The sequence below is a fragment of the Haliaeetus albicilla genome, chromosome 14 (assembly GCF_947461875.1).
Source record: "Haliaeetus albicilla chromosome 14, bHalAlb1.1, whole genome shotgun sequence".
NCBI classification, from domain to species: domain Eukaryota; kingdom Metazoa; phylum Chordata; class Aves; order Accipitriformes; family Accipitridae; genus Haliaeetus; species Haliaeetus albicilla.
The window spans coordinates 1,851,887-1,876,851 of NC_091496.1; the positions used below are offsets into that span (position 1 = coordinate 1,851,887).

General features: G+C 49.9%; 2 protein-coding genes across 6 annotated transcripts in view; one reads left to right on the forward strand and one right to left on the reverse strand.

The window, feature by feature from the left end:
• The first annotated feature begins 273 nt into the window (after positions 1–273).
• GDI2 (GDP dissociation inhibitor 2) lies at positions 274–17,409 on the forward strand. Its single transcript, XM_069801522.1, has 11 exons — positions 274–499; positions 8,669–8,776; positions 9,704–9,803; positions 11,105–11,239; positions 12,651–12,849; positions 13,231–13,362; positions 13,935–14,034; positions 15,035–15,206; positions 15,899–16,043; positions 16,289–16,343; positions 16,419–17,409. The coding sequence occupies exons 1-11, from the start codon at positions 455–457 to the stop codon at positions 16,572–16,574; spliced, it is 1,347 nt and encodes a 448-aa protein (XP_069657623.1). The 5' UTR covers positions 274–454; the 3' UTR covers positions 16,575–17,409.
• Positions 17,410–18,639: 1,230 nt separating this feature from the next.
• Positions 18,640–24,965, reverse strand: part of TASOR2 (transcription activation suppressor family member 2) — a 44,789-nt gene continuing 38,463 nt past the window's right edge. For 3 of the 5 annotated variants that reach the window (XM_069801521.1, XM_069801520.1, XM_069801517.1), the window contains exons 19-24: positions 24,122–24,247; positions 23,420–23,573; positions 22,679–22,784; positions 20,351–20,535; positions 19,819–19,933; positions 18,640–19,484 (exon numbers count right to left, since the gene is read on the reverse strand). In XM_069801521.1, the coding sequence (XP_069657622.1) occupies positions 19,481–19,484; positions 19,819–19,933; positions 20,351–20,535; positions 22,679–22,784; positions 23,420–23,573; positions 24,122–24,247 (690 nt within the window). In that variant the 3' untranslated portion in view covers positions 18,640–19,480. Of the gene's footprint in view, positions 19,485–19,814; positions 19,934–20,350; positions 20,536–22,678; positions 22,785–23,419; positions 23,574–24,121; positions 24,248–24,965 lie in introns of those variants that run through there. The other 2 variants (XM_069801518.1, XM_069801519.1) reach the window with 2 other exon arrangements.

The window sequence follows — 24,965 nt, forward strand, 5'->3', positions numbered from 1 at the left end:
GCCACGCCCCCCCCCCCCCCCCTTCCCCTTTTTGCACACGCGGCACGTGCCCGCGCGTGCCCTGCCCATCGAGGCACGGCCCCGGCGGTGCCTCGGCGCTGCGCAAACCCGGAGGGGAGGGGAGCGCGGCGCCGCGCATGCGCGCCCGGCCGCCCCTACCACGGTGGCAGCGCCGGCGGCGCGGCGCCCGCCCCCCTTTAGCGACGGCGAGGCGAGCCAATGGCGGGTTGGCGCCGGGCGTTGATTGGCAGGCGCGGGGTAGGTGGGAGGGGGGGTGGTGGTGCGGCTCCGCCCCCTCCCGGCGCGGTCTCTTCACGGCGGCGGCGGCTCCATTTTCTCCCGCTTCCCGCAGCGCCCGGCTCGCCTCAGCCCCGGCCGGCGGAGAAAGAGGGACAGAGACCCGAGAGACGCTTTTCCCCCCCCGCACCCCGTTCTTCCCTTCCCCTCCGCCGCCATGAATGAGGAATACGACGTGATCGTGCTGGGCACCGGCCTCACGGTGAGGAGGAGCCGCCGCCTGGGCCTCGGGCCTGCCGCGGGTCGGCCGCCGCCCTGCCCTGACACCCCCCCCCTCCCCGCCCCGGCCCGGCCCCCTCATCCCGGTGCTTAGGTCCTGCCTGCCTCCGGCCCCCCTCCCCGTCCCTCACACGGGTCCTCATCCCCGCTCCCCCTCGGGCGCCGGTGTCCTTTTGCCCATCTATCACCTTCCCTCCCCCTCACACTCACACAGCCCCGGGTAGGGCCGCCTGGGGGGGGGTTAGCGCTCCCCCCCCCCCCATCGCTTCGGGTACACGGGTCCCTCCCCTGGATGCTGGGGTCTGTTCCCCAATTTTTTACCTGATTAGCACACCCCCCCCCCTCGGACCTTATGGTCCTTTTCTTCCTGTCACCTCATCATCGCAGCCCCCCCCCCCCAACCCCGGCTGGGGCGCCTGGGTTCCTGCTTTCCCCTCTCCCAAATATTACCCTGGGGTGCCTGGGTTCTGGTGTCCCGTCCCCCCCACCCCCCCTCCACGGGGCACCTGGGTCATTTCCCCCATCTCTCATCTAATTATCATAGCACCCCCCCATCACTACATCCCCCCCCCCATCCCCCGCTCGGCAACCTGCGTCCTTCCCCCCCCCCCCCACTAGACCCCCGCGCTGGGTTCTGTTTTTGGGGTTTTTTTTAATTTTTTTTTGGTTTTTTGTTTGTTTGGTTGGTTTTTTATGATTATAATAGAGCCCCGTGTTTGGATGTCACCCCCCCACCGTCTGCCTGGGTCCCCCCCAGCTCCCGGGAGGCCCCCGGTCCGCGGCGTTGTTGCCTGTGGGAGGCCCCAGGAAATGCAGTTGTTTAGCGGAGGGAGGGCGGGGGACGACGGACAATAAAACGCCAACGGGGATTTATTGCTTGCTTTTTTTTTTTTTTTTAATTATTATTATTTTATTTTTCCCTTTATCCCCAAAACCGGAGGTGGCTGCAGGTCCACGGAGCCGTGCCCTCCCCGGAGCCGAGCCTGGCTTAGGGTGGAGGCAGACCTGGTTATATCCATCCCCCCCCTCCGCCCCATCCCCGCTCCGCCTTTGCAGCCTTCGGCTCTCCATCCAGCCCTGACTGCAGCAGGAGGGGGATGGGGAGGCGGGCGAGCCCTGCACGCCTGTCAAATTTGTCTGATTTCCACCCCCCACCCCCCCAAAAAAAAATCCTTTCCTGCGTTGTTGCTTCATCTCGGTCATCCCTGAAGAAAGCTGACAGCTGATGGCACTTGGGGGTGCGGCGGAGGGAGGGGGATGAGCCATGGTGGGGCTTTGTCCTATTGTGGAGGATGCAGCCCGCGCTGCAGGCTGCCGAGCAGAAAAAAAAAAAAAGAAATGGCAGTGCTGCTGCCCGTCAGGTTTGCTGGTGGGGATTTCTTCTGGTTCCTGCCTTCCTTCGAACCAGGGACATGGCTGGGGACATGGCTAGTTTGTCTGCTGTGGTTTGGTAGGGGCTGAAGGGTGGATTGCAGGTTACAAATAAGAGGCATTGTTTGAAGAAGGGGAGAAGAAAATCCAATATGGTGGAGAGGAGGTTTTCCTCGCAGTTAAATAGCCTTTCCTGCTTTTGTTTCCTCCTGTTAATGGGGAGAGGTGGCTAGACAAAGAGATATCTTTGGGGTTGGCCGTGAGGGATTTCCCCCACTTCCCCTGTTGATGGTAATTTTAAATAGAAATATGTGCGCTTCCTACTGTGGCTTTGGTGCTGTGATTGACGGGGCTGCCACAGTGGTGAAGGCATCATGTCTGCTGACACAGGACTGGGGCACGGCTGCTTAAGGCAGATCTGGTTTATCATCCCCCTGTTTCTAGTAAGGGAGTAATGGTAACAAAGCCAGGATGTGGCACAAAGAAAATGTGCAAAGTGTGGGAGCGTCTTCCCAGCTGCTGCCCTAGGGTAAACCCAACTTTCCTGGTTGCTTTCATTCTTTTCTCTAAAAGCTCTTCCTTTGAGGTAGCAGGAGTGACTTACAAGGCAAAAGCTTCTTTCCTTTGATAGGGAAAGCTGCAGTCTGTCCTAAAACCTGTCTTTGGCTCACCAAAGCAGGGAAGCAGACTTTTGGGGAGGTGAAATATAATGAGCTTCTAGTGAAGGGGCCTCCAATAGATCTGAGCTCCATTAAAATGTTAATTTATGCTTTAGAGTGAGCTGTGGTATCAAGTTGGTAAGCACCATGCTTAATCTCAACCTGACAAATGCCAATGTAAATTTGACAAAAGGCCTCTTGTGAAATCACTTTTAAGACAAGCTAATGCTAATGATCAGCAGTTGAGTTAAAAGGAATAAATTATGGCCGTATTTTAAGGTGTGCTGACCAAACTCCAGAGCCTGAGAGCGTGCAGGAGCACTTATTTTCCTTCTGATGTGCAGGCTTTACCTCTGAAATACCAATTAGAACAGGATGGACTCCATCTCAACTTGAGCAGCTTGTGTGGAAAAGCAAGTGAATGGAAACCAGAGGTCCTGGTGCCGCCAGGATGTTCTGATCCTAAAATGCACACTGTTGGCTCAACCGTTGTGGCTGGCAAGTAGGGTTGGAGTGGAGCCTGGTTCAGGCTGGGCTACAGAACTCTCTGCAGTCAGATGAGGCATCAGACTGGAAGCTCAAAGGTTGCTTCCTGAGGAAAAGGAACTGGAAAACACGCTGCGTAAACACATTCAGTTGTTTCTTTCCTTTTCCTAAGAGCCTTGAACTGTCACAAAACTTCTGCTGATGTTTTCAACCACCCTTTCCTTAAAGCTGGTCCTTGCAGAAGTGGACTATACTATTGGAGTCCCATCAGGCTACTGTTGTAGCTCAGGGAGTTTGTGTCTCCTCTCTGAAAAAGCCTGACATGCATCTCAAGTACCCATTTTGATGATGCCTGAACAAAATGAGATTAAATGGGTGTCCTGTTTGCTAGATACTCGAGTGCTCTGCCTCTTTGCCAGGCTACCTGTTGGGCTGCGCCCATCTTATGTCTTGTCCCATGAGAATTACCGGTTGACTCGTCCCAGCATCCATCACTAGAACTTGTACAAAGCCCATAAAATAGCTGTAATCCAGACCATCTGGGAGAGGCAGCGAGCAGCTGTTGATCTGGAGGGTTTTTTCTTTCTCTTTCCAAAGTGAAAGTTCAGTTGTTGGTTTAAAGTGGAAAAATAAATGGTCGGAATCTTGGTAAAAGAGCCTCAAATACATCTGTTGCAGTGGCCGTTCTGGTTGGGTCTGCAGGGCCACCACTATGTAAGTGCACAAGAGTGCATGCATAAATTCCACTTTTGATGGATCTGAAAGCACAACATCAATATTTCAGGTGTTAATCTCTTTTTCAACTAGTAGGGAAGAGCTCAGACAGCTTTAGGACTGGGATTACTGGCACTCAAAATATTTCAGCTTTTCCTTTATGTCTGCTAATTGGAGACCCCATTGCAGTGCCAAGCTTGTAAAGATACGTCTTAGCAGTATGGGGAAAAATAATCCCAGCTCATTTTTAATCCAGATATGACGGCCTCAAACTTACACGAGGTATAATTAACTTCACAGTGCTCAGACTAGAGCAGCGTGTTCCTCCCGATCTCTCCGTGCATTGAGCGGTGGTGAAGTGTTAGGCCGTGTGTGCTAACTACAGGGCAGGTAATCTGCAAAGCGCTGGTGGTGGTGGGTCTGGCTGCCCTAGGACGAGAGCCGGTAGGTCTTCCAGCCTCTGTATCTTGGAGGTGCTGGTGGGAATGACTTCTCCAAGTTGCTCAAGTCTTAATAGCTTTAAGAACCTTGGCTTAGACTTGCTAGGTACATTGTGCATTGCAGATTAGGCAGCATCTTTCTCCAGACCTACTGCACAAACTTGTTTTTAATCTGGTGCGGTAATCAGCAGGCTGGAGAACACCTAGTGTTTTTATTTTCAGACTTGTCTTTTCAGTTCACCTTAATCTACACCTTTCTGGCCTGGAAATGGCTCGGCACTCGCTCACCGGGACATTTGGGAGTGGGATGCTGTGCCCACTGACAGGCGCTCGTTATCTACTTTCTGTGCTCCAGATGATGTGGGTTATTTGACACGAATGTTGGGCATAATTAAACTATCTTGTTTAGCCCCAGTAGATGAACACCATGTTCCTGCTGGGTTTTCACTCGTTGCAGGCACCAGTGCGCTGAACTAAGCTTCTTACCTGCCAGCTGCCTCACTGCATTAAAGCTATATAAATCCATCACAGAGATACACATTCACTTTCTATAGAAGCAGAGTAGCCAAACTCTTTGGTTCAAGATATATTTAATCGTGTAGGCACAGGCCTCATTGCTTATGGAGCCTAAATAAAGAACGTGAAAGTGACTGCGAGGACCAAGTGGAATGTCACTGTCCCTTGCGTCATCCCCTGGTAGCGGAGGGGATTGCTCAAGTGCAGTGAGTAATTGCTTTTGCAGTTTGTATGGCTAAGCAGAGCTTTGAGTCTTGCTTGTTGGGACTCCAGCGTGGTAGACGTAGCCGACATATGCTAGAGGTGGAATGGGCGATACTAACGAGCTGTGTGTAACTTCTTGCTCACCATGGCCTGGCCCTGTCTTTCTAAGACAGAGCTCTTGCTGTGCCAGAACCCACTCTTGAAAATGAAGGGATTTTGCAAAATGTTTTGCGCAGAATCCTCCCCTCAGTGCTGTTAGATGGACCGAGTTTCCATCGGTCAGTCTGAGGCTCTCTGAACTGCCGCCCTACTTGGAGAAAATCCACGTAAACCTACTTGCTGCCCTCGATTCCTGAAGGCTTTTGTGTGCAGAAAGTCTGTTCATGCAAGTGAGGGAAGAGCTGATGGTCTTAAGCAAGCATGGAAACACCAATACCTCTGCGTTACCCCTTAGTCTATTTTTTTTTTTTTCATGGATTTGTATCGAATGTGCTGTCTCTATGTTTCTGAAGTGCGTTGCTCTCTGGTTCTGTGCTTTCCGGCCATTTGAAGCGGCCAAGCTGTGCTGCAGACAACATCGATGGCTGTTAAGACTTGCTCTGTCATTCATTCGGCAACACAATGCGAGCTCTCGGGAGCCGGGAGCCCATCGTAACCTGAAGCTGTGGATTATAGTAGCACAGCGTGACTGTAATTTGCACGAAGATTGTGTTTGGCCCCGGCTGGTAACCTGGAGCTTTCCCTGCTGCGTCTTGGTGCCCTTTCTGCTGTCAGCAGCTGCTCAGTTTTACCCCAATTGCACGGTGTTGATGTCTATAATATGGTCAGAAAGCCGCAGATTTGAACTCTGACGCTTCCTTTTTTTTTATTTGCAGTCTAAACTGTTTCCAGCCCTTCCCTTATCAGTACAGGCTGTTTGTTTTCCTTGCTCCCTGACCCAAACGACATAATGACATATCAAGCGGTTCCTAGATGCAGACTAGCGCACCAGCGGATGGGTATAGGCAGCGGTCAGCCAGCGCAGCCGTCAAAAGGAATTGCTGAGCTGGGAGGATAAATCTATTGTGCATCTTGTGTGTTTTATGACCGTGCCGTTGCCTCATCGGCTGTGAAAGGAAGCGATGGTGAAAGGCCTGCACGGGCTTTCAATGCTTCAGGGCTCTGCAGGAGCCTGGGTGATATAATGAATATGTTAAATGAGCCTTGGATAAAGTAGTATTGTAATACCTCCACCTCGATCCCCATATCGGTGCTTAATGGGTAGGAAATAAGATTGAAAAGGTACTTAAGACCTCTTACATCTTCTGCTGATACCCAAATTCGCTCGAGGGGGATGCTGGCAATTTGGGCAGGCAACCTGTTGAGAAGTGATGGGTGCGCTATTCTGAGAAGATAGAGCAAGAAATGCTTTGAAGTTTTCTTAAATGGAGGAAGGAAATCAGCTGACATCTGGACCGAAGAATGTAGCTTCTGCAGCTTTTACTGTAACTTCATCCCTCCAATTGATATTTATTTTGTTTTGAAATCCTGGTTGGCTTCCTTGTGGCTCAGCTCCAGCATGGACGTTGTCAGTCCTTTACCACCATCTGGCAGAGCTGCAGAGCCAGGGTTTTGGAAGATGTTCCAGGGGGAATAAAACCGCAGGTTAGAGCAAAGAGTCAAACCAGAGCCCTTGTGTAGAGCTGTGTGAAATCTGGTTTAACTGAGAAAATCACGCTGGCTAGTGGCGATGCATTTGGTGTGATAGTCCCATGTTGCCTGTGGTAAATCGTTCATGTTTTAACTGACACCATAAAAGCTACCAATACTTTCCCTTGTGCGGTTTCTCAGCCTTGTAAGGCTCATGGTGCTCTTGAGTAGTGTCTTAACACAGGGTTTGGCGCAGCTGTGTCTGCTGTAAGGGTCTCTGCTTGCTTCAGCCTGTCTGGAAAAAGTGGAGGGGCCTTGTAAGACATGAGGGATGTGGAGCCTGTGGAGGATGGTATGGCATAGGAAGGAGCAGCTGGTGGATCATGGAGAAGTTTCATGGGAAGTACTGCGGCTAACTCTGTTCAGGATCCATGTGGCGACTGTGAATCCCTGTGGGCACTGTGTTTTAAATCAGCCACGACTTCAGGGATTAAACTTGGGGCATCCCATTCTTGCTGTGCACCAGGCAGGCAGCTCTAGCTTTGCTCTTTGGGGCCCTGGCTGAATTACCATGGCATCCTGGTGGGTAACAGGCTGGCTAGCATTGCCTTGCTCTCCCAGTAGAGAAGATTTGCCCGTTGCCACCTGGAGGCGCAAGAACAGCAAGTCCTCACGCCAGCAATCCCTGGCACCTACAGATGTTGAGATATTTCAAAACAAAATAACCCCTCGTGCAAGTCTTTGGCTGGTGAAGTTGAAGATTTTAAAAGCTTCCCTTACACCGAGGATTTACCAGAGTTAGGATTTGCAAGTCATGCAAACAATATACAGTGGGAGACGTTTTGCATTATAACTGTGGTTTGGCTGAGTGCGCTAACCGATACCTGTATTGGCCAGTGTTGCCATAACTTAGTTTAAAATAAGCCTCCTACGTGCTGCAGCAGGGGGGAAGTGACACAGGAGGAGAGTCCTGAGCGCTCCGTGGGGCAAGATGCATGTGGAGTAAACATGAAGGATCTCATGGAGACACAGATAATCTGCCAGGAGGGCTGAGCTGCCAGTTTTCTTGAAGGAACGGCTCCTCCGCTCCTGGGCGAGCAGATGTGCAGCAGTGGCATCTCTCAGCAGCTGGATGTGTGGTTTTACAGGCTGAATGAAAGATAATGTGACATGTGGCCGGGACCTACAAATTAGATAATGCTGATGGTGAACATGAACTCAATTGCAGATGTAATTCTGCCTTTGGAGAGAATTGATGCAGAGCAAGAAAGATCAGTAAAACCTCCACAATAAGCAGTCCTAAACATGCAAGTATTCAAGTTTTTGTTAGACTCTTTGGCTTGTGAATGCCAGAGCTGGGGACCGGGTTAGTTGCAAAGTTGTGTTTTTAACAGGGATTTAGCTGTGCAAGTCCTTAGCTGGCTCTGCAAACTACAACTTGTGTTCCTCTGTGGTCAGTCTCAGCCTCTTGCGTTCAGACATAGCAGCTGATCTGCTGCTCAAAGTAATCTCGGTGTTTTTAATCTCACTGGGTACGTAGCAAGGATACGGAAGTGTCTACTGAGTTGATAAAGCTCCCAAATGGCTTAATCTAGTCTTTATGCTACCTCTACCTTCTAAGAGTAGCTGTTGACTCTCTTGCATGTCCCAGCGTGGCAAATATCAGCGATTGAGGTTTTGCGGAGACTAACTGAAGTCCAGGTAAGATTTCCTGCTGTCGCCCATAAATGAGGGTGCTGCCTCTCTATGGACATCCTTAAATTGATAGCTGGTGGTTTAGGAGTATAGATTTTCCTAATCTGGCCCAAATGCATGAACTTCCCAGAAGCTTCCTCAGGAGAGTTCTGATTAGGTGGTGGTTGTGTAGTTAAAACCTCTTGGTTGGCCTGCCCAGAGCAGACAGCAAACCTAGCAAGGGGTTAATCTGTCTCAGATAGAAGTCTTTCAGCATGCATGTCTTAATTGTGGAGTGAGGCAACTGGTGTGTTTATTTTCAAAGGACTGTGCAGGTAGGTTCGAATCTAGGCATGCAGCAGGCTGTCTGAACATGCTCTTTGAGAGAGCATCGTTAGGAAAAATGGCTCAAATGCAACTAACATGTCCCTTGCATCCTTTCGTTTCCTCTGTCCGTAGGAATGCATCCTCTCTGGGATCATGTCAGTGAATGGAAAGAAGGTCCTTCACATGGATCGTAACTCTTACTATGGAGGGGAAAGCGCATCTATTACACCCCTGGAGGATGTAAGTATGGAGGCTGACACCCGCCTATTGTGTCCTCCCCAGGCTCATAAAGGGGGCTTTATTTCGAGCTATCCTAGGGGTGGATTCGAAGTAATTACTCCTAAGGGTTTCCTTTGAATAAGAATGTTTTATGGCACTTCCACACCAGATAATAGTGGGGGAGAAAACAGTGTGTATGTTTATACTTGGTAGATAGCACTTGTTTTCTGTAGTTCCCAGCTGAGATTCAAGCGTGCAGCACTTGAGCGATCATTCGGAGGTATAACGCCCGACAGCTTGATGTTAAAACTTCAGCTAAATTGCTACTGCCACGCTTGCTGGCAAACGTTGGCCTAAGAAATGCTGTGTGCTCTTTGTGCCCTGATGTTACACTTGGTCCTTGGTCTGTGAGCTAGATAGGTCACTTGGTCACTTCCAGCTAGATAGGTGCCATCTCATTTGGTTACTGCTTGCACCCTGTGATTCTGTACCCCTAAAGCTGTTGTGGTGGCTGACGAATCAGATGTCAGGAAATCATTGCTCTCCTTGCCGCTTAACTGGGTTAAATATTTATATTGGGGAATATGATTTAAGTATATGAAGGAGCCTGCCCTCTCCTGAAGTAGGCACTTTGATCAGATTGCCTTTAGCTATGTTAAGCGGTATTTCGGTTCAGCAGGTCATAAATTCCCAAGCTTTAAGCCTTGGAGGAAGAAAGACTGGATGAGCAGAATAACGCTGCCTGATTCTTACTGTAAGAATTTACTGGATGTGCATTGTGTATTGCATCAAAAATCAAACTGGAGCTAAAAAGCTGGCCAAAAGCTTGCTGTGAAGAGCTTATGTTCAGCTGGGGAGATGTGGGGGTGGAAAGTGTGTACATGTGTGGGAGAAATTATACCCATAGATATTTCCTCTGCTATAAAAAGTTTTGTATTCTCTCCGAAGCTCTACAAAAGGTTTAATCTACCAGGAACTCCACCAGAATCTATGGGGCGAGGAAGAGACTGGAATGTGGACCTAATTCCAAAATTCCTTATGGCTAACGGTAAGCGATACAGAGCTCCCAAATCTGCCTCGTGAGCTTAGCCTGGGCTAGTGTTCAGTGCTGTAATCGAATAAACAGCCCTTCAGCCATGTCTCCATGAACTTGTTGAAGCATTAATCAAAGAGCTGTGGAAAGCTCTCTCGAGCTGATCTGCATGCCTTTATGCCAGAAGCACCACGGCTTCTGCTCCGTGACTAGTTTTGGCTGTGGGCATATCAAACACAGGAGATGGCTCCAGCTTGGAGTGTGCAGCAGTGGCACATCTGGAAGGTTTGAACGTCCGTTTTCCAACATCCTCTCTTAACGTGTTTGCATTTCTAGCCAAAGTTAATGCCATTAATTCATGCGTTGTTATTCTTCCATGGCTTAGGAAGAAACGGTTGATTCCATGGCGACTGTCAATTCCTTTTGTTCCTATTTTATGGCTTGCAGACTCTGTTGTCCCTTACCAATGCTACAAATCCTCATTCTTTAATCTATGTGTTCCAGTACTGGGACAGGTCTTCTAGACCAAATCCAGTATTGGTGAAGTGGTTATCAATGCAACCAAGTTCAGGGGCAACTCCCTTTGCCAAATACCAACCGCTTGCTACTGGAATCTCTTGTCCCTGAAGCATGAGGGATGTGCTTAGATGTATTGTGTAGGGCCAGTCTTGCTCAAGGCTAGTGCAGTGGAAGACTTGATAGATTCCAGTCAAGGTTACTCTTGGTTACTCTAGTCTCAGCTTACTTTCAGTTTGCACAGGCATTGTGGTGCATTTCTAAGGGACAGCATCCCTCTGGGGATGTGACAGTGGATGGGGACAGGTAAGCGGGCATATGGTGACGCTAGCTGCTCGCAGGCCAGGGGCTAATTTGCGGTAAGTTGGCTGGACAACTAATATGCAGGCTGTGCTAGATCTTGAATAGCGAGGATGAGGAGCTGCTGCCGTCCAAAGACATGACCTTGTTTGTCATGTTGAGTGTGAATGAACTACAGGGAGCAAAGAGCAGCAGTGTTCTGCAGCAGATTAACATGCTGCAGGATGGCTTTTACTCAGAGGACTGATGGAAACCACAGGACTGAAAAGGAAGCTGTTAATTGCCTGTGAGCGAGCCTTGAAACTGCCTCATAATGCACTAGTGAGTATCTGCCACACCCCGTATGTTCCACAAAGGTGTAAGGGCTGTGTGGGTTGAACATGGTGCTGCTGTTGAAGGGTTTGCTGTGTTGGAAGAACTGTCTGTCTTGTGAGAAGCACTGTCCTCATGGCTTCTGGCTACAGACCAGCTGGTTGACTTGTGCGAAACCTCCTTTCCAGGTCAGTTGGTAAAGATGCTGCTCTACACAGAAGTCACTCGCTACTTAGACTTCAAGGTGATTGAGGGGAGCTTCGTCTACAAGGGAGGAAAGATCTACAAAGTTCCTTCCACTGAGGCGGAAGCCTTGGCATCCAGTAAGTAGTTACACCTTGCTTTGTTTCCTCCTGAGGCTACCATCTCTAAACAAAGGCAAGACAGGTCTCTGCCACCCACATTTCAGGATATTCTGTGCTCATGTAGGAAAGAAATCTTGATGCTTCTCACATCGTGCTGTGTGTAGACTCCACCTTGGTAACAAGCTGTGCTTAGCATAGGATTTTTCTGCATCTTATTTGACTTAAAACACCACTTGCAGTGTGAGTCTTGGGCTTCCTGAGCCTTGAGTTACTGTCTTCTTGGAGCTTTCAAATGGAGCCGGTCAAGCTGCCTGTTCTATGGCTCACCTGGTGAGAATTTGGCAGTATTTTACTTCCTTGAGAGGTTACGTTTGGGGCTTATGCTCCCAGCTCTGCCATAAATATTTTCATTTCGGGTCCTTATCGCATGGAATCGTGTGTGTGAAAAATGTTGCCAGGTTTGTCAGCAGGCAAATTGGAATGACTAATTCTGACATGTGGCACCTAGCTCAAATCTTAATTGTTGTCTACTTAAATTTCACTCTTCAGATAAAACTACCGACCATTCGTAATTGTGTAGTGAAATACATTAGGAGGTATCAGAGGGCAGTCCATTAGCTTCAGATGCAGGATGTATTTAGTAGCATCTCTGACGAGTCTCGTGATAAAGTGACTCCTGCAAATAAGTATGTAGCTTGTCTGTACATTGGAGCCTTCCTCATGGCAGATATTCCTGTTTGCTGTGAAGTAATCGGCCGTTCCTTCAATTTGGCCATGTGCTGTCTTGTAAGTGGTCTCGTGCTTAAGAGACTCGTACTGGCAGAAGTAGGAGGTGCCTTTGGTGCCGTCTCTGCCTTCATGTTTCAGCAAGTCCAGTCTTGCTTCTCCAATTTGTAGAAAATTAAAACGCATAAATAGTGCCTTGTCCAATCTCGCGTTTGAAGTTTTGATGCTCGCAGCGCTTGCTTGTTCCTTGGCGATGCTGCAGGAGAGCCTGGTGCTTGCTTTGTTGGAGCTTTCATCACCACACTTTGATGTTAAGTCTGGTAGTTGCCAAGCACAGGTCCCTGCTTAGGGAAGCTCAGGTTGGGCTTTACACCAGGCCAAGTGGAAACTGCTCTCCAAGCTTTCCCCCAGCTGGGAGTAGTGTGTAGCATCTCAGCCTCCAGCCATGCCTTGAAAAAAGTTGGCCATACCACCTCTTGAGGTCTGGTACACCAGGAGAGCTGTCAGTGCAGACTGGTCTGGCAGATGCAGATGTTTGTCTCCTGCTTGAACAGAGAGCCTTGGTTAGCCCTCAAGGGCAAACTCCAGGTTATGGAGTGATGTTTGAAACACTCAGCTGTTCTTGCCTGCTTCTTGATACTCTGTGGCAATGGAAAAGCCATTTAGTAGCGATGTGAGTTCTGACAAAACACCTTGTTTTTAGGCTTAATGGGCTTGTTCGAGAAACGCAGGTTCAGGAAATTCCTAGTGTACGTTGCCAACTTTGATGAGAACGACCCGCGAACTTTCGAAGGTGTTGATCCCAAGAAGACCACCATGCGTGACGTGTATAAGAAGTTTGACCTGGGGCAAGATGTTATAGACTTCACTGGCCATGCCCTCGCGCTCTACAGGACTGACGAGTAAGTGTGGGTTCAGTTGCTCCCCCAAATCAGCTGGGGTGCTGGGTGCTTACAGGGCAGGCTTTGTGATTTGAGGGTAGGATGTATTGCAAAGTGTCTCTGTCCCTGGGTGCTGCATGAATCTTAAAATACTGGGTCCTCTGCTGATGGGATATTTAAACTTTGTGGGTTCCTGGGGTTAATGAAACATCTCCTTCCTGAATGAAACCCCTTGTGACACTAAGTGCTTCTAAAAGGGAACTTCCAGGGAAATACTTGCCAGAAGCTGCTGGAGCGTGGGGAAGGAAACTTCACAGGAAGTAAATGTTTTGCTCTCTGAGTGTATTCTGCTGTAAGTCTTGGTTTGTGAAACATTGCAAATCATTTAACTGCCCTCTCCAGCTATCTAGATCAACCATGCCAAGAAACAATCAACAGGATTAAGCTCTACAGCGAGTCGCTGGCCAGATATGGTAAAAGCCCGTACCTTTATCCCCTCTATGGCCTTGGAGAGCTGCCCCAGGGATTTGCAAGGTGAGAACTTGGTTTTGGACTCCGGTGTTTTCTCAACCCTACTCTGGCACCTGGTGGGGGATCAGATGTGTGGAGTCAGTGGTCAGGCTTCCAGAACATGACGCCGCTTAAAAATACTGCGGTCGTTAATGGTTCTCTCGCTGTCTTAATCAAGAAGCAATTCCTCCATGTGAGGTTGCTTCTTTCCGGGCTTGTTTACTGCGATTGCCGTTAGTGGTGATAGTTCTGGGTTTGCTCAGAGATGCTGTTTGCAGCATCTTATCTATCCAAGAAGTTGGATTTGCCTACGTGGTGTAGCCTGCAGCTCTTGCACTGTAAGACTGTCTGGGTTGCACCAAGCAGATTCTTCTAGCTGGATGTAATTTTGCCTACAACTTGCTCAAAATACCAGCTGATGCCTTGCCGAAAGAACAGCAGACAGCATCTGCTGCATAGATGTTTAAGCAGCGTATTTTGAAGCAGTTTGTCTAGTGAGTGGTTTGTCCAAGTGGAACAGAAACAAGGGGCTGGAAGGGCCGTTAAAAACCAAACGTGCACCTGTGGAACATGCTGAAGTGGCTTTACTCTTGCAGGCTAAGTGCTATATATGGAGGCACCTACATGCTGAACAAGCCCATTGAAGAGATTGTGATAGAAAATGGCAAAGTGGTTGGTGTGAAGTCTGAAGGGGAGGTACGGTACCTTCCAGTCCTTTCCTTACTCCCCACCCCTCATCTTGCCTCTCAAAATTGAGGCTGTTGTTCATCGATCTGAACAAATGCAGTGCGAAAACCCTTATCAGAGCCCTAGGACCAAAACTGCTTGGCCAGTGCTGTTTTTTCCCCTGTGCCAACTTCCTTAAGACGTGTTGATGTTTTCATGGTGAGCAGTGCAGTACAGTAGTCCTACTCCGGGAGTTGGAATGAAGTCTCTGTGGGCTGGCAAGGTTGTCTTCTGAATAAATCAGGCTGGCTAAACTGGAAAGGAGCTGCCTGCTTGTGTCTAACCTGGGTATGAAACCAGCTCTGCCCTTGACATTAAGTATTAGCCGCTGAGACAGCTGGCACGCAGCCTTTCTGCAGCTTCTTCTCAACCTGGCAATAGAAGGCTAGCGAGAGTGCTGCGAGCTGCTTAGAAGCTATAAATGTGCTCCCAACTGGAGTGGGAGCTTCGCAGGACAGTTTAGCGCTTGCTGGTAGGGTAACGTGTCCCTTCTGGGGAGGGGTGACGTGTCCTGGCTAGCAGTGGGGGTGATAATCCGTGCTATAGACTGACATGCCCAAGTGCAGGGGGCCTGGAGGCTTCAAATTGGTCAAATATTAAACTATTACTGTAAAAATGAGTTGTAATGCAAACTGGTCCATCCTTATCTGTTTGGTTCAGCCTTAGCTGTGGCAAGTTATAGTCCTAGGCTGGAAGGACTGGGCTCTGTAGGGGTTAAAGTGTAGCTGCACACTGAATGACAAGGGGAAGATGTGATCATGCAGCTATACGTAGCCTTTTAAGAGTAATTCACTGAGATTTGGATTGCCCAAGTTGAAGCTTGCTGCTGGCAGCAAAATAAGAACCTGATGCAGGAACAGCCACCTCAAACCACTCTTGGTTTTCCTCAAAATCAGCCAGTTCCTCGCCTGTGTCTGTCTGTGTACACACCTCCGCGCAGTGGTCACTCAAGGTCCGTCTGTCTCTGCAGGTTGCTCGCTGCAAACAGCTCATCTGCGACCCCAGCTATGTCTCGGACCGCGTAACAAAGGTCGGCCAAGTGATTCGGGTAATCTGCATCTTGAGCCACCCGATCAAGAATACAAACGATGCCAACTCGTGCCAGATCATCATTCCACAGAATCAGGTCAACCGAAAATCAGGTGCGTGGAGAGCGGGGACTGCCGGGGCGCACGCGGGTCTCGTCGCTCTTGCGTTTTGAGGCAGGGTGGTCGTTAAGTGGCCTCACACCAAACACATTCTCCGATGGCCCGGGGAGATGCGAATCAAACGGGAAATGCTCCTGTGGCAGACTTCACGTCCAGAAATCCTTCAGGCCCCAGTGAGGCCATGCTTTAGTTTAGAGCAGCGGTGGGGGACGTGGGAGAAGCTGGGGTGCCTGTGGTCAGAAAGCCGTGTGAGGAACCCGCCGAAGGAAGTGTCCCAACCTGGGAGAAGTGGGTGAGGAGCACGGGGCTGCTCTGGGAGGGGGAGGCGAGGGCTGCGTGCAGTGGGGGGAAATGCTTCCTTGTCCTTGAACAGAGGGGTGGGCTGGCTGCTGGGGACCCCGCTGGCTTTCAGGAGCCATCAAAGCCACAGGAAACTGAATTTTGGAGATCTCGCAGGGCTGCTTGTGTCCAGGCCCCTCAGCCAGGAGACTGAGAGCACGTAGGACCGCAGGGCAAGGATGGAACTCGTTCAGGCATGGTCTTAAGAGGAGGTACAAAGTGTTGGGGAGCAGGAAAAGGCACGTGAGCGTGCAAGCTAGAGGAAGGTTTTGGGACAAGGCAGGCCTGACCCGGGCCGTTGGCCTGCCTGGCGCATACTGACGTGTTGCCGCGATGTGCTTCCCCAGATATCTACGTCTGCATGATCTCCTCTGCGCACAACGTGGCAGCGCAGGGGAAGTACATCGCTATTGCCAGCACTACTGTGGAAACCGCGGACCCAGAGAAGGAAATCAAGCCGGCCTTGGACCTCTTGGAGCCCATTGAGCAGAAGTAAGCCCTTGACGAGCCCCCCTCTCTCGCCCCTCTGCTGTGAGCGCTTGTGCCTGAGGCATGAAGGCAGCGGGGATCTGAAGGCCGTTTGGCTGCGAAGTGGTGTTGAAACTCTGAATTTCCTCTGCACCTTGACTGCTTACACACTGGGCAGAGTGATGCCCCTTAATTCAGCTGTTCTTGCACCAATACTGATGCTCGGTGATGCTCTAAAACCATTCTGAAGCTCTTTTTCCTCCTTGCAGGTTCGTTAGCATCAGTGACCTGTTTGCACCGACCGACTTGGGAACCGAAAGCCAGGTTAGTAAGCACCGAGCTCGTGTTTGAGGGGGTGAGGGGAGAGGCTCGATGCTAAACGGCCGCTTCTCTTTCCAGATCTTCATTTCTCGCACCTATGACGCCACCACTCACTTTGAGACGACGTGCGATGACATCAAAGATATTTATAAGAGGATGATGGGATCAGAGTTTGACTTCGAAGAGATGAAACGCAAGAAAAATGATATCTATGGGGAGGAGGAGCAGCAGTAATGAGAATCTCTAATTAGGAGAAATTTAAATCGGCTAATATGAATATATAAGGAACTTAATGAACACTGTACGAAATTCAATATTGTAAGGCCTGCTTTTGTAATCCCATCTCTGAGAGATTGAAGAGTACTGCACTGGTAATGTTCCCCTTTTGGATATCATGTGTTAATTATTTCATTCTAGTAGGGCTGCTGTCCAGAATCTGGCAAATTACTGACTGATTTAATGACTAACCTCGTAAGCGAAAGGCAGACTGAACTTTATTTTTTTTCTTTTTGCAGACGTAGACGTTGGTGCAGATTTGAAATAACTCATTGACAGCTGTGTCTTACCTTGTATTTTTAATCATTTGTAAACATCCTTCACAATTATGTGCTTCTGGTGAGCTAGTAGATGTGACGGTTGTCACTCAAACCTGATTATCAAGGAAAATAGAAACTGAGCACTCCATTATTGTGGACAGCATCCCTAAAGTCTCTCCCATCAATCTAACTCTGTGGCAAGTTGTATTATGGACAAAGCCCACATCTATTGTAGCAGCAAATGTTGGCTTAGTTCTGGGCACAGAACTTAACCTCCACTTAAGCTTCTAAAACTGTTTACATCGGTTGGGACACAGCTGTGCCTAAGGCTCCTTTGTGTTTTAATCTTAATAAAATTGAGAGAACAAATTACAGAGCAGGCAAGATGTGGAAGTATTTTCTGTACCCTGGTGGCTTCTCGGATGGACCAAACGGCACTGCGGTATCGATATGACAGAGCCTGTGCTTCTCCTGTCTCCTGAAGGCTCCAAATGATTTCTGTACTGCGAAGTAAAGCCAAATTCTGGAAACCAGTCCTGTGCTCTGGTCTGATTCACTTCAGTTGTATGAGCAGCATCTCCTTTCCGAGATCCCTTGGATCTCTGCCTGCCAGGGTTGAAACGGGAGCGCTGCAGAGCATTTCCTGCTAGAAAACAGGCTCAGACTTCCTTGGTTTGGCTTCCCTGTCCCTGCTGCTCCAGCTGCTCTCAGGGCTGCTTTTGCCCGGGGAGAAGATGCTGCAGCACAAGGCCTGTCACTGTGTCTCAGGCTGCGGGTAGGCGCAAGCCTGCTCGCTCCCTGCAGCCACCCCTAGTGCCTGCATCCAGAAATAGCACTCGCTTGAAGCTGTAGTAAATAATTGTTGCTCTTAGGGCATTGAGATCTCTCTGAATAAGAGATGCTCCTCTTTGGAGTGAGCCTTATTGATCCCCTGGCTGGGATCTTGCAGCCTGAAGCAATCCTGTGGTTGGGCAGCAGGTGTACAGTGAGGAGCGGGGCTCGCCTTTATACACAGCGATGCTAAGTGCCAGGAAAAATAAGAATGTACCTTGGAACAGCCTTCTCCTGCACTTGGCCAGGTAGGGTTGCTGGTGAAGGGTTCATCCTTCCTTTCAGCCGCAGCGGTGCTGCTGCTGGTGATGAAGAGGAACTGGCTCCTTCACCACATCTCGTTCACAAAGCCGTGCTGCGCTAAATGTGGCTGCGGCTGCCCCTTGCCTTCCTCCCTTCCCGGGTTTAGGGGCTTTCGGCACTTCCTCTCTCCCGGCAGCGGTTCCAGGAACCGCTTTTCCTTTTGAAGCCCCCAGTGCCTGTAGTGCTGGAGCAAGGCACATAGCACTGGCAGGGGAAGTTCTCCCTTGCCTTGTGCTTCCTCTCTTGAGCTGTTTTGGTGCTCAATAGCAACAAGTCGAGCCTTTTTGAAGGCAAGAGGGATCGTAACACGTGGAAAATGAGGTCCTTCCTCTAAACACTTCTGTTACCCCTCTCTGCTCTAACCTGGTTATTCCTCTGGCTCTTGTTACCCCTCTCCTGCTGGGAAGGAGGCAGGGAGCAAGCCTGCAGCCCTGAGGCTCCATGGGCCCACCACCACCTTTAGAGCCAAGCAGTCTTGCTCACTCTTTCCTTCTGGCGTGGGCTTCAAAGCTCTGGGGGTCATAATTCAGAACAAAGCTGACTTCTGAGCTACGTGTGAGCTGGGAAAGCTGCTGTCCTCCACACCTGCTGAGGGAAACCCCTTTCCAGAGGGCAGCGGGCTGTGAAAGTTCATTTTTAGGTTTTTATTAATGAAACACCGTACAAAGTCATCCTGTACATAATGTTCTTGCATTCTTTTATTAAAAAAAAAAAAAAAAGGGCACCCTTGTCCTCCACAGCAATAGGTAGGGTATCTTACAAAGGTCTTTAATGCGGCATTTTCTTCCAGGCGCGTGTTTGTCTGAGCTACCATAAATAAGAGCTTTTTTGTTCCTGGGTCCTGTCGTCTGGCTATTTACAAGAAAGACTTCCACGTGCTGGAATGCACTCAAGTCCCAGCAGTTAAATGGTACCAAGAGGCAACGGGGCGACTTGAAACGTAGTGTGGAGCAGACTGCTACAGGCTCAGTGACACTCAGGCGGTGGTCCTGAACACCCATTTAAAATGGACACCCACCCCAGTGGCTAACACGGGCGTCTTGCGTACAGTATGTACAGCAACAGCCATGTAGAAAATGCTTTTATTATTGTGGACTCGTATCGCCCCTAACTTTCAAGTAAAAGGCTTTTTTTTTTTTTAATTTTATTTTCCTATTTCTTCCAATGTCAGCTGCACTAATAGCTTGAAAACACTCCAATAATTTAAAACTGTGTAATGTTAAAATAACCTCTGTCCTATATGCAACTTGATGGCAGGGAGTGAATCCCCGGGAGGATTTGCATTAGCCATCTTTAAATAATTTCTATATACAGAACTAGAACCAACCTTCCCCCATCACCTCTCTGCCCACGGCTCCTGTGTGCAGCACCCCAAACCCAACGGGGTGCAGGGGCTGTCCCGCAGAGGATGAGGATGCCTAAACCGGCCCCGCAGGGTCTGGGGAGGAGCCGTGCCGCGGCTTCGCTTCATCACCTGCAACACAGAGACGTGGCACAGGTTATTGCTCTGCTCCCCTCCATGCTCCAGGCAGTGCCGGCCTCTTGCAGAGCTTTCCCAGAACAAGTGCCGGCGCAATTGCCAGTGCCAGCTCTGCTGAGCATGGGCTGTCCCAGCTACGGCTTCGGGATTCGTCCCTGAGTGTTGGCAGAGCCAGAGCAGATCCTGTAGCCGGCACCTGGGGAAGGTCCCTGCTCTGCTGTGGGAGCAGCTGGACCCCACTTCCCTGCCTGCCACCCCACAGACAACCCTGGAGCTGCTCCCAGCCTTTTGGGGGAGAAGCGGTCAATCCTAAACTCCCCCCCCTTACCAGTAGCTTCTTCTAAATGGGGCAGCTGCTTTCTGCACCGTCCCAAGGAAAGCATTGATGTCGGCCACGAGGATTCCTTTGCTTTCGAGGACCTCCCTGCTAACGCTGGGCTTTTCTGCAAAGGAAGGAGCAGCACCGTAGTTCAAACAAGCAAATGAGGTTGTTCTGAAACCCGTAGAAAATATCCCCAAATCCCACTGCAGTTACTCTGTTTTGCAAATGCGAGCAGATTAACAGCGCCACTTTGCAACCAGCCTCAGCCCAGCGAGGCCAGAATTAGAGTGTGACATAAAGACAGCCACAGGCTCAAAAAACTGCCAGATTTTAGCAGACCTCCAAAAGTCTGTTCATTTTGCCTTTTACTGCACTGATTGCAATGAATCAGTTCACACCTAACCTGCACCTCAAATAAATGATTCTAGCAGAAACAGGAGGCAAATGGGGTGTTTCTTGTCCCTCCTCCACCGCCTCCCAGGCCAATTTAAGACCATGCTCATGGGGATCAAGGGCAGCGCCCAGAGCCCGTCCTTACCTGTGAGATACACGGCGAACCTGGCGCTGACGTGCTGAACCTGCAGGTTCAACAAGCACTTGATGTACTCAGATTTGGGGGGCAACCCGGAGTCACAGGCGTGGTAGTGCAGCACCTCAATGAGATCGGCTCCTTGGCACGATTTGAGGATCAAGTGCTTCTTGCGGGCGTTGGCGTCGACCCTGCTGGGAGAGGGGTAAGGTGAAGGGATGAGGGGCTTCACCCCCTCTTCTCCCCTCCCAGGGAATAAGCAGGTATGATGGGACCTGCCTTTCCCCCATGTGTTTTTCTTCCAGCCTCATGGGCACTTTTACGCTTGCTATGCTGTGCTAAATGGAAATGGCAGGAGCATCACTGTACGGATCACACATGCAGCCAGAAAACAAAATGACCCCTTGCTCCAGGCAGCTCGGACAGACGGGGTGTGCTGGTTTGGGCTGGGACAGAGTGAATTTTCTTCCCAATAGCTGGTATGGGGCTGTGTTTTGGGTTTGTGCTGGAAACAGTATTGATAACACAGGGATGTTTTCGTTACTGCTGAGAGCAGGGCTTACCCAGAGCCAAGGGCTTTTCTGCTTCTTACCCCACCCCACCAGTGAGGAGGCTGGGAGGGCACAAGGAGTTGGGAAGGGGCACAGCTGGGACAGCTGGTCCCAACTGACCCAAGGGATATTCCAGACCGTATGGTGTCACGCTCAGCATATAAAGCTGGGGGAAGAAGGAAGGGGGGACGTTCAGAGTGATGGCGTTTGTCTTCCCAAGTCTCTGTCAGGTGTGATGGAGCCCTGCTTTCCTGGAGATGGCTGAACACCTGCCTGCCCATGGGAAGTGGGGAATGAATTCCTCGGTTTGCTTTGCTGGCACACGCGGCTTTTGCTTTACCAATTAAACTGTCTTTATCTCAACCCAGGAGTTGTCTCACTTTCACCCTTCTGATTCTCTCCCCCATCCCACCGGGGGGGAGTGAGTGAGTGGCTGCGTGGGGCTGAGTTGCCGGCTGGGGTTAAACCATGACACCGGGGCTCATGATCCCACCACCATGGAGTCAAGAGATGCTACAGGAGCACCAGTGACGGAGCACAAGGAAAACACTTGCTCCACAGCAGCATCTGCTGATGAGGCTGAGTCCTCATCTCACAGAGTACAATGAAATACCCGACCGCGAGCTTCTGCAACACCTCACTGCTCGAGGACTGAAAACCACGTCTTCAGAACGATTACCCTGTGCTATCACCATAAAGGCTGAGCATGGAGAGGATCTGAGATCTCTCCCCATTTGTTGTAGCATTTTATGCTCAGACAGAACAGACCAGTTTCCTCTCTGTTCACAGGTCATTACTAGAAAGCCGTCCTTTCTGGTCCGTGGTCTGGCACTAACAAAGGCAGCCTGCCTGATAAAAACCCTCCTTGCTGAGCTCAAACGTGATAAAAGCAGGACATTTCAATGGAAAGTAATTGCCATCTTACTTCTCTTTTTCAAATTGCATCATTTAAATACACATTGTTGCAAATAACCTAAAATAAGTGGCAAATAGCAGCATAAGTTCTGCTTTTCCCAGCAGAGTTTGATTTTACGCACTCCCACAACACACCGGTTCCTCTCCACATTACAAACCCAGAGCTCCTCCTCACTCCCCCAAATCCCATACGTTATGGGACAGAAAAAGAAAAAGCAAAGAGACAGTAGGGCAGAGAGAGGCCCAGGAAGGTACCCCGAGCTCCCGGAGTGTGTGTGTGCAGGAGCTGGGGTGAGCTGGTAGGAAGGGAGCTCAGTTTGTGGAGGCAGCTTTCAGAGCGTGCAGCTCCTCAAACAAAATTTGTGCTTTTCCTCAAGCCCCTTGCAGGCTGTAACGCTCACAGAGGGCATCTCTGCCAAAGAGAGGGGGGAACTGCCTTATGGAGATACAGCAGGGTGCAAGAAGCAGCTGCCAGAGCTCTGCCTCATCCAGGATCACGTGCAAGACACATTATTTCAGGCCATCTGATCCTCTCCAGGTCCCATGTCCTGCTGCTCCATCTCATATAGATACCAAAAAAAAAAAAAAAAAAAAAAAATTAAAAAAAAAAAAAATCTATCGCACTTGCTAGCACTCAAATGCTGACCTCCAGCAATTCCAGACTTGAGGCATATGGTCTCTCACTGATAAGTTCGTATTTAAACAAAAATCTTCAAATTCATCTTATAAGAGGCCAAAACCCAACCAAAGGCACCTAACTTGCCCTGTATCCCTGCAGTGAATGGGACACCACACTCCACCACAGTGTGTACATCCTTGCTGCGGTGACGAGGACAGCAGGGATGAGGGAGGTGCCACTGCAAGCCGTTACCTGACATCTTCTCTGAGCTTCTTGCTCTCCTTGTAGTGAAGGAACCACTTCCACCTCCCACTTCTGTTCAGCTTCTCCAGCACCTTCACCACCTCTTTCAGTTGGCCTGGGGAAGACAGCAAGAGCCAGAGGGTAACTGAGGGTGGAAGGGATGCCTGGGGTTGCCCCAACATCTGCTCAAAGTTGGGCCACCTGAGGTTGGTCAGGGCTTTGTCTAGGCAAGGTTTGAATTTCTCCGAGGACGGAGACTCACGACCTGGGTTGTAAAACTGGGATCCTGTCCTAGTGTTTGAACACACTTGCTGCAAATTTTTTCCCCTGATTATCTAGAAGGGTAAGCGCAACTTGTCCCTGTCACCTCTTGTCCCATCACTGCGCACCTCCAGGAGGAATGTGGCTCAGTTTTCTCTGCCACTTCCCATTAGGGAGCTGAAGACAGCAACAAGGTCTCCCCTTTGTCCTCCCTTCTCCAGGCTGAATGTCCTTGTACAACCCCTGCTCCAGCTCCTGACCATTCTGGTGGCCCCCACCGTACTTAGACGTTTTTGGGAGCCCTGACCTGGACCCACTATCCAGATGGGGTCTACAAACGCCAAACAGAGGGAAAAAATTGGCCCCACTTAAAGCAGGAGCAGAGGACACCGATGGCAAGTTTTTGGAAGGTGTCAGCAAACCAGCGGGCAAGGCCGGGAGCCGACACTGTGTGTTTGCATCCAAGCGAGAGGCTGCAGCGAGACTCACCCAGCGTTACCATTTCCAACACCTCGTTGTCTGACACCATGAAGCCACCAGTATGAAACAGCTCCTGGTATGTGTGACCTGTTATATCTTTGGGACTGTCCACTCCGGCGAATGCCACGTTCGGGCAGTGCTTCAGCTTCAGCAAGCATGGGACCTGCTCAAGGCAGAGATGCTTTTGCACACACAGTTGCATTTCAACAGCATTTGCACTTCTCTGCAACCCACACCCACTCCAGGCAGACCCGGGGAGCCCACCCTGTCCTCTGTCTGCACCACCCCAACACTCGTGTCTCCATAGCTCAACTCCAAAGCCGTGGGTGGTGATAAGAGGACCTATAGGCAGCTCAGTCTGCTGCAATATTCACTGGAGCCCACGAGCCAAGGCTTGGCTGAACTGCTCTGTTACATGAGATAAGCTCAGCCTGACTCCTTTGTGCTGGGCTACTCCAAGTGACATTATTCAGCAATCAAAAATGGAGACAGAAGAAAAGCAGAACTGACAGGCTTCATGTTTTTGAAATACTTGTTTTTAACAGCTCTTCATGAAGCACTGTTCCTTCAGTGGAGAGAACAGCATATCCGCAGAGACCGACAATTAAATGTGCAGCTATACATAGTGTAAAATTAAAAACACCTTTAAAATGGATCCTGATATTAAAAAAATATTGCTGGTAGAAATAAAAGAAGGGACTCAGGCCTTACGTTGTGGATGTGTGAGGAAATGTCTTCGTTCCTGATGACAACAAGCAGCCTGTCAGTATCCAGGTGTTCCGCTTCGCAGAAGCTCAGAGGTTCGATCTCCACGTGGCCATCTTTCTTCAGCAAGGTCTGAAAGAGAAATCGTGTAAGAAGGTTTGTATGGAGAGTATCTTCACAACAGCGGTGCCATACTCCCGGCACACGCGTGCCTGGGGACAAGGAGAGAAGAATGAGACAGCGACCCCAACCAGGCATCCTGGTGTCAAGGGCACCCTATGGTGTCCGTCTGTCAAAGGCACTGCGTGCTCCAGGCCAGGGCTCCCGCCAGTGGTGGAAGAAGCAGCCATTTACCTTTGTTGGCAAAAACCTTTTAGAAAACCACCTTGAGCATCTCACTGTAGCATACGTTGGGCCTCTTTGCTATTTTGGAACAGCAAATCCTCCCATGCAATCACCCTCCCTAAGTTTTCAACCCTTTAATGAGAGCTTGAGCAAAAGCCACCTTGCAGGGGTTGAGTTTGGGCTGCTCCTGCATGAGCTTAAATCTGTTTTGGCCCAGGGGATGTTCAAGTGATAGGACAAGAAGAAACAGCCTCAAGCTGCATCAGGAGAGGTTTAGGTTGGATATTAGGAAAAATTTCTTCACCAAAAGGGTTGTCAAGCATTGGAATGGTCTGCCCAGGGCACTGGTTGAGTCACCATCCCTGGAGGCATTTAATAGACATGTAGACATGGCATGTAGGGACACGGTTTACTGGTGGACTTGGCAGTGCTAAGTTAACAGTTGGACTTGATGATCTTAAGAGTCTTTTCCAACCTAAATGATTCTATGATTCTGATTTCTGGT